General features: G+C 45.5%; 1 protein-coding gene and 1 long non-coding RNA gene across 2 annotated transcripts; both read right to left on the bottom strand.

Moving 5' to 3' along the window:
• Positions 1 to 218: 218 nt before the first annotated feature.
• Positions 219 to 8,068, bottom strand: LOC116445237. The gene is made up of 3 exons (XM_032111635.1): positions 8,026 to 8,068; positions 7,554 to 7,931; positions 219 to 433 (listed from the first exon to the last, which is right to left on the bottom strand). The coding sequence occupies exons 1-3, from the start codon at positions 8,066 to 8,068 to the stop codon at positions 237 to 239; spliced, it is 618 nt and encodes a 205-aa protein (XP_031967526.1). The 3' UTR covers positions 219 to 236.
• LOC116445779 lies at positions 5,726 to 7,507 on the bottom strand. The gene is made up of 2 exons (XR_004240880.1): positions 7,260 to 7,507; positions 5,726 to 7,122 (listed from the first exon to the last, which is right to left on the bottom strand). It is a non-coding gene; the product is annotated as an uncharacterized LOC116445779 (long non-coding RNA).
• Positions 8,069 to 8,848: the final 780 nt, after the last annotated feature.

Genomic DNA, 8,848 nt, shown 5'->3' on the forward strand with positions numbered 1-8,848 from the left:
AAAATATGTTTGTATTTACTAGGGAAAGAAAAATAGAAAGGGAAGACATGAACAACATTATTATATGTGATGAATCTCCTGTTTATTTTAGAGAGTCTGGAAATTGCCTTATTTTTTCAATTGGACCACATGTCCGTGTTAAAGATGTGTTCCACTCCAAACCATAAATATTCCAAGGACATCCTATTAGCAGTGTTATGAAAGAGAAGGAACTAGATTATCCCAATGGAAGGCATTCACACTGCCTCCTGACATGCATTTGATGTAAGTGGGTCTTCTACACTTGCTCTATAGCAAAGGGGATTCTGTCCAGGAGCCTTCCTACAGTCTTCTGTCCTCCCTTTGGAGATGTCTGGGAAGATAATCCTCTCACACATGCCATCTAAAATTGGTGTCATGTGAATATCCTCTTCTGGCCTTATAAACTTCAAGTCTGTGAAAACAATAAAACACCATTCTTTAATTTGACATGAGCACAAAACTCCCTTTTACAATTGTGCATCTGAATCTGGTTAGAGGGAGCCTGGGATGCCACCACTTTGACCTTTAGTAGCTGGCACTGTGCAGCTGAGGTATGAAGCCAACAGTGGTCCCAAAGAAACGTGCACAGCTTTGCTGAGTCCACATTAAGCTGTGTGAATGTGGTACAGTAGAGTGTGGCCTGATGAGGCAAGTTTACATACAGGCTGCAGTGAGGGGAGAAGGATCAAACTGAAATAAAAATCCTGTCTGACCTCCTCCTAATTCTAAATCACTTTTTAGATCTTGTCCATCTATCAGGGAGATTAAAGGAAACATGATTCACAAAAGTCATAATACTCTTGAGGAAGCTGATCTTCAGGGAAGAAAAATCCAGAAAGAAGCTCAAGACATTGGAAAGAGAAAGGCTGTGGTGCACAGAGCCACTTATTCCTGCTACAAATCCTCCTTTGCCTGAAGCCAGGTTCTTATGAATTCTGTCCCCAGGCAATAGAGTCATCAAGGGAACCTCTTTTCAAATCTCTTGCTGCCAGAATTTAAACTGCCCTTCTCAATAGCTCATCAAAAGTAATTTTTCTCATGCCAATCGAGCTTCACAAGCCTTCTGACCCGGTAATAGATTAGCAAAACACAGACTGGGCAAGACAGAATTGGGATTGGGAATCCCTGGTTTTACCTGGAACGACAAATGCACAGATCATCGTAGCAGTTTTAGCATCTTCTGTTTGTTTATTCTGTTCCGTCAGTGTACACAAATAACTGGTGTTTTTCTGGGTTTAAGCCCATGTGAAAGAGAAAAGATTTGGCTTTCTGTTTCGATGTCATAATATTAATAGAGAACATCTTTAGAGGCTTATTACAATGCAATATTGCTGATTCCAAGTATTAGGAAAATGAAAGAAAAAAAGAGGACATAATGAATCATTCATCCCCACCCTTCAACAAAAATCACGAGAGTAAAAATGGCTTTAATTCCATTTGTTTATCAGTTTCTCAGCATTTCTGCGTCGTCAGATTACTATTTCAGACTCTGCTGCCACAATGGGAGCTAGGAACTGTCTTAAAGATTCTCAGTTGTCTTTAAATCACACAAATCCTGAAGCTCCAGCCTTTGGGGAAAAAACATCTAACAAAATAAGCTAACAAGGTATTTGGGATGAAAATACCAGAGCAATTAATGAACCATCAACACTGAACAGGTTTCATAAGGTTGGCTGTGCTGAAAGATGACATTTGCAAGAACAGATTCAAAATGCCTGAAGTGAAAAAAGGGCCAATATACTACATTTTGGGTATTAACCTAGATCAACTAGGCACAATCTTGCTAGGAAAAAAAAATTATCAATCAAAAACCTGCCCCCAAAAAAACAGCTAGGGCTTTGTTTTTACACCAGTTCTCCCAGTCCTGATTTCTTATGGTCAGGAAAAAAGCTACTGGCAGCAATAGCTCTGCTAAGACTCTTGAAATGTGGTAACTAAACATTATTATAAATTTATTTCATCTTGACACCAAAGCCAGCTCTACAGCTGTTTTATGATACTATGAAGGTTAAACTACTACAGAACAAGCACTCCTGCATGTGGCTACTATAAAAGTGTCACTGAATTATTTCTAATTTTAGTGCCCGTTGTTCTAAAAATTGCTTCCCACTGCACTCCAAGAAGCAAGAAAAAAGGTGATTCACATGAACCTAGGCAGCTGAGGAATTACATGGACTTAACTGATGGAGCAGAGCAGCTACAGGATTTGTACTGGACTAAGGCTGAGGAGGGACTCTCAGGGGGTTAAGTTGCCGTGGTCCACAGTGTGTAAGTCTTGTAGCTGATTTGGTGATGCTGCCCCCCTTTCTGGCAAACTAAGAGAAACAGGTACTTTCAGGGTAGAATGAGACTCAATTCAGCCATCCAGTTTAAGATGATGAGTTGAATCACACCTGAAAATGGCCATTTGTCTGCACTAACTATATAATTACTTCAGGCAACTAGAGATTTTATTTACCTCTTTTTTCAGGTTAGTATTATCCAAGTGTCCAATAAAAGGTAAATGGGCAAAACACAACTCCAGCCACAAATGCAGCTACACCTCTACCTCATGGGACTCAAATATGTCACAAAAAAAGGAGGGGGAAAAAACAAACTCAAACAGTAGATATTATACCTTGCCAATATGCTTGGCAGAAATTAGTGCTTTCAAAAGCCATTTCTTTTACTGGTATTCCAAAATACTATTAAGAAAAAAAAAAAAAAAAAAAAAAAACCAAACCCAAACCAAAAACCATTATTTGTGAGCTGGATCTATCTAGGAACATAAAAAAGATGACATGTAAGCTAAAGAAAGATGCAAATTATTGGTCTCTGTTAGTGAGATGATCACCAGCACTCACAACATCACAGAATTGTTTAGGTTGGAAAAGACTTTGAGGTCATTAAGTCCAACTGTTAACCCAGCACCACCTCTCTCACCCTGGACTCCCACAAACACTGTAGCAACTGAATTATTTTATTCTCAGAGATTGCTGGATACTATTAATACCCTTAAAATGAGCATCATGTAAATTCTAAATCACAGGTTGTCAGACAATTTTTTTAGTTAAAGAACCAAAACCAAACCAGTTAGCAAAGAAATCATGCCTTCATTGTTATGAAGCACAGACTTTGTCACCCCATTTATCTTATGGGGATGCTATTACTGTTGATATGGGCAATTAACTATATTTGGAAAATACATTTTTCAAAAACAATCTGCATTTTTCATCATCAGTTTAGAGCAGAAAATTAGTTGCAGGAAGAAATCATTTCAAGACCTGCACCTGAGTCAGGGTAAGCAGGTATAGCTACACAGAAATGGAAGATCATACACCAATTTATACAGGCTGAAAGAATGGTCATTAATCCATGCCTAGAGGATTGGAAGCTTCCAGCAGTGGGTGAGCTTTTTGTGTCTCCCAGATCAATAAAGCAAATGGTCAGAGCAGGCCTAAGAAGTTTTGATACGTAAAAGTGGTAGATGTGTGGACTCAGCATGGAAATCATTGTGTGAACAACACTGCAAGTACAATCCCAGAAGCTAAGCATAAATCCCCTCCCTGAATGCTTCCTACTGATATCTAGATGTATATCTATATGGCATTCGTTTTTCATAAAACAACTTTTACTGTTATTTTTAAGGAGTTCTAGAGATGAAACTACCTTGTTCACAGATGCAACTCTTCTTGTTCAAGAATGGAAGTATGATGCCTAAGTATGATGCCTAAGTATGATGCCTAGGATGCCCTGATTACAGCATTACTCACTTGCTGAGAAGCACCAGTATCTAGTTTGCTTCTGTGCAGAGGAACATTATTTAGTAGATTACGAAGAAAGGTTCATTCCGGGTTGCTCTTTCTTAATTCAAATGCGAATTTGATTTGAATGCATACTTCACTCGGTGTTGCTACCTGAATCTCTGACCAATCAGCATCCCACCCAGCGTATTCGTGTGTGCACTGAAACTCTAGGATGCTGCCAAAGCATTAAGCAGCCTACAGAAAAGGGTGGGGAGGGAGGAATGTGCTTCTACTTCCTCTTCTTGGGCAGAGCAGACAGTAAGAAAGACCTCCTTAGTTCAGGGGTTAGTCCAAAACCAGAAGGTTTAATCCACCTATCCTTCCAGTCTGGTCATAATACCTTTGCTATTCATTTTAAAAGGGAGTGAAAAAATTAAATGTTATTATCCAAAGGCCAAGATTCCAGTGATGAGCAATGGAAATACTGTCTGGGACTTTAACAGTAAGAGCTGAAGGCATGCTCTGCATCTGCGGGGCAACATTTTACTAAGTTTGGCAGAAAAGTCTCCTCCCTTCATCCCCTCAGGCTTCTGCTTAGCTTAGACAATATCACAAGGAAGGGCTGTTTGCCCAGAGGTTTTCATTGCGAATTTTTTGGGGATTTTTGTTTGTTTGTTTGTTCATCCACATGGCTTACTGCCAGCTTATGAAAACTACAAGCCTGTCATCAGGAGTTCACCCAGTCTGGGAGAGGAAAAACAATGGTGAGAAGTCAACCTGATTCCATACCTTAAAAATGTCACAGAATAAAACACACATAGAAGAGGCATTTCAGTAATGTTGTGACACTCCCCAATTTCAGCAATGGACAACAATGAAACATCAGTTTGTGGAAGCAATCAGGAGAGGTTTGTCTTGACATGGACAACCCAGTACAAGACATTAAGATCTTGTCTTTGTGCAAGCAGAACCTCCCCCACAAGTTTGCGTGATTAACAATATCCTTCGAAACCCAAACTCTTTCCTTACCCCCTGTGAAACAAGTTTCTTCCAAACTTTTTCAGGGCACATTGCATTCAAACACAGGAAAAAAAAACTTCAATCACCTTGAGCTGTATGAAGAAGAACAAAGAGGATTCCCTCAAAACAGGAAATCCTACTTTGTACAGTTAATATTTCTGCTGAAGCCAGTGGACAGCTTGGATAAACCCAGCTGAGAGGATCAGACTTATCAACTGCAGATAGGCAGGAGAGAAAAAAACACTGGGTCAAATCCCAGCTAGCATAAATCAGCGTAACTCCACGGAAGTTAAGAGTGCTGTCCCGATTCAAGCCAGCTGTGGAACTACCTCACAGTGTGTTTTGCAAGTCTATTTTCAACTCTTCAGGGCTCAGCTCTGTTTAAACATCCACAACACCCACTGAAATTAATGAGAACTGTATGTTCAGAACACTAGTATTACTTTTTAACTATTTGGGAGGTGCTCAGACATTGTGATAATGAGCACCACATATTAGAACCCAGACAGAATGGTATTAAATCATCAGACCCTTAAGTGGGACAGGTCGTTAATCTTTTCCTTGGGAGAGCATTTCAATTTTTGCCGTGGCAAGTGAGAATTCATCATTAATAGATGTGGGGGTTCTACATTTGCCAAGTCCCAGACAAAGTGTGTTTTTCCATTTGCCTTGGGCTTGTGTAAGCTTGCCTAAGGAGGCCAGCCTTGCAGTTTGAGAAACACTGCTAGCAGCCACCATACCCTCATTCCCAGCTAAATTAAACCCTATTATGCTGTAATTAACCTTGCCTAACTTGTTCTGAGCTACAGCAGCAGGTAAAAATCATGCTTTTCCTAGGCTGTCCCCAAGAAGCATTTTTACGTATCAGGCTTGCCTACTCTTCAAATATTTCCAGCTACTCCTGGAAGCTCTTCTTCTGAAGATCACAGCTCAACTGCAGACATCAGAACTCTTCTTGATTTCAGTGAGGGCAGAATCCCCTGCAAATTTACTCATGCACCTTGTGTTCATGCCAGACGGCACATTTTTTGAGCAAACAGAATTCCACAGAAGTGATGATGAGAATACACGTATACAAATTGTTAGGTTTAAAGATTTAAAACATACACATAGGCAGGCTCACTAAGTTTTCTTGGTCAAATTTAAAGCAGTAGAATTAGATTTTATGAATTAGTCTATTGCCTTTTTTATTTAAATGCAAGTTAAGAAAAAGAAAAAAGAAACCTATTACATTTCTAGTTTCAATTTGATACTTGGGATATGGGTGAGAAGAATGAGCACAAGGGAGGAAGAACCTCTCATTTACAAAGCTACACTTCTATAAGAAAAATAAAATGTTTGCAGAATTGCAGTTTTCAGACTTTTTTTCCCTCCTCTTTTAAAAAAATCAAAATTCTTCAGCTGTATTTTGAAAGATCCAGCATTTTCACTAAGGTCCATCTGATTAAGTCCACAGACATTCAAGCCAGGCCATCAATGCCCTAGAAGCAGACATCCTCTGAAGTAATTCAACGAAGTTATGACAGAAAGTCCGGTTAGTCCTTTAGCTGCCTGCAACAAGTGTACACACAGAAAATACAGTATAAAAAAGCACGAGACAAACGCTACACTGCCCTAAGTAAAAGGGCACTCAAAGACAAAAGAAGTGCTATCACTGAATACATCTTGCATATTATTACCAGTGGAAAGGTGGGAAGCCTCTGGAGAATGCAGCCTAGAGAGTCAATCTGAGGGGTTTTTTTAAGCTGTGCATCTGAGTGTATGGTGCGGAGAAAGGAGAGAACAGACGGTTATGCAGTAAGTGTACCAGCCTGTCTCTAGCACAGCCAGCTGACAGCAGCTGCAGCAGCAGGATTTATCCTACCTGTTCCTTTTAAGTTATTAAACTCCTCGGTTCCCACAGGACACGCAATAACCTTATTTTTTTTTAAGCACTTGCACTGACTTTGCTCTTTCCGCCATCCCCGGAGCGGGACCCGCGGCCAGCGGCGGGTCCTGGGCCCGGCCCTCCCTGGCCTCGCCGCCCGTCCCAGGTGCTGCGGGGCCGGGCCGGACCGGGCCGCTCCCGCCGGCCCCCGGCTCCGACTCCGGCTTTGGCTCCGGCTCCTCCTCCCCGGGGCCGGCCCCGCGGTTCCCCCGCTCCGGGTCGCTCCCGGTCTCCGCCGCTGCCGGCCGATGCCCGGGCCTCGCTGGTCAAGTGGTCCTAAACATTTCACAATTATGCTAGAGAACTGTTGAACTGTTAAGAACCACTGCACCAAGGAGGCTGAGGGTCCGCGGGGAGCGCAGCGGGGCGGGGGCGCGCTTCCCGCCCGCTCCTGCCCCGGGCTTGGCTCTTCCTTTCGCCGCGGCGGACCTGGGGACGAGACAGAACACACGGGACTGGCGGGCGGGCGGCTCCAGCGCCCGAAGGCAGCGCCGCGCCCAGCCCGGCCCGGCCCGGCCCGGCCCGGCCCGGCCGTCCCGCACTCCTCGCTCAGCGCCGCCACTTACTGATGGCCACCGTCCCGCGAGCATCCCCGGCCTTGCGCTGGGGCTGGGAGAGCTTGACGGCAACACGCTCTCTTTACAAAGTGGAAAGAAAAAAAAAAAATAAACCAACCAACCAACCAAAAAAAAAAAAAAAAGTTTAAAAAGGACAAAACGAAACAAAGCCATTCTCCTGAGGGACCGCAGCTCGGCGGCAGCCCGGGCCGGGCGCCCGCGGCCGCTCCCCGCCACCCATGTACCGCGGCCGCCCCTCTGCCGCGCCTGGCCGTGCGGGGCCCTTTTATACCCGCGCGGTACCTCGCGGTGATGAGCCGTCCCCTGCGCGGCAGCCAGGAATGCTGCCCTCGCCCCTCACACGACCAGTTTTTCCAGGCTGCCTTCGCACTGACGGGGCGGTTTTGTTTCCAGCCATCATCTGGGGCGGCAGAACGTCAGCAGGTAGAGAAGGACAAACCTGTTCCGAGGCGGCGCGTTTCCTCCCTCCCTCTCTCCTCCCGCCGCCCTCCTGCCCTCCGCCCTGCCACCGGGGGAAACTGCTCGACAGGTTTCGCCGAAGCTGGAGGTGGCTCCGGGGGCTGAGTAAGAGACTCCACCCTGCGCCCTCCCGACAGGCGCTGCCGCTGACGGGCCGCCTGCCCTCGCACCCTCCCGGCCCCCCTCGCTTGGCTGGCAGCCCTGAAAAACAAAACAACAAAACAAAACAAAAAAGGCTTAAACCGGCACGTCACGTTCTCCGGGGGATTTCACCGCCGCAGTGTGAACGCCCGGCCTGGCCCGGGATCCGTGCTGGTGGCGTCGCGCCTGGCGAGCATGGCCGCTTCCCACCCAGCCGGCTCCCCGGCAGGCCTGAGGTCTGCTCTCCTGCCTGCCATCCCCGGGATTCAGAGCCGGGTTTCCCCTCTTTCCCCACCGGCCAATATTCTCTGAGATGAGAAGGCAATCTACCAAAGCCCTCTGACATCTCTGGGTGAGCTGGCAGTGTTGCCATGTGCTGTCCAGCCCTCCTGGAGGGTAGCGTGGGTACCCATTTCTAGTCTGCAAGTGTTCATTGCCAGACTGACTCTCCTGGGTGTAGTTTCAGGGGTTTTTCTTAGAAACGACATGAGAAATCCCCTGCTGTGCGTGAGTGCCTGCGTTTGCCCCATCTTCCCCCAGTATCCCCACAGCACTGCTGCTGTTTCCTCAGGTGCCCTGAGGAGACACCATTGGGGAGCACTGGCCTTTCCAGAGGTTGCTTTCTGCTCCTGAATGTTCCCGACCTTGCATTCAGAAAGGAAGGACTAAGAAGCCAGAACTGAAAAACATGAAGAAGGTTCTGATGTTCAGAGGTGTTGGACAGCTAACAGGGAGGAAGGACACCCTGAACTTTGACAAACTAGCAATGAAATCTAGTTCGGTGAGGTTTCCAAGCCGTGTTGTTGGGGTGAGCTGAAAGGCCCTCACGCCCTGTAACCTTAGGATGGGGATTATGGTAACCCCACAGTCGGCTTCCCCATGGTAGCAGTGGGGACACTGGTTGTTGTTGGTGCCAGGCTGCCTGCACTGCCTGACCACATGCTGCTCTCACCAGCCAGCCCAGGAGACACCATTTC

The sequence above is a fragment of the Corvus moneduloides genome, chromosome 6, assembly GCF_009650955.1.
Source record: "Corvus moneduloides isolate bCorMon1 chromosome 6, bCorMon1.pri, whole genome shotgun sequence".
Lineage (NCBI taxonomy): Eukaryota > Metazoa > Chordata > Aves > Passeriformes > Corvidae > Corvus > Corvus moneduloides.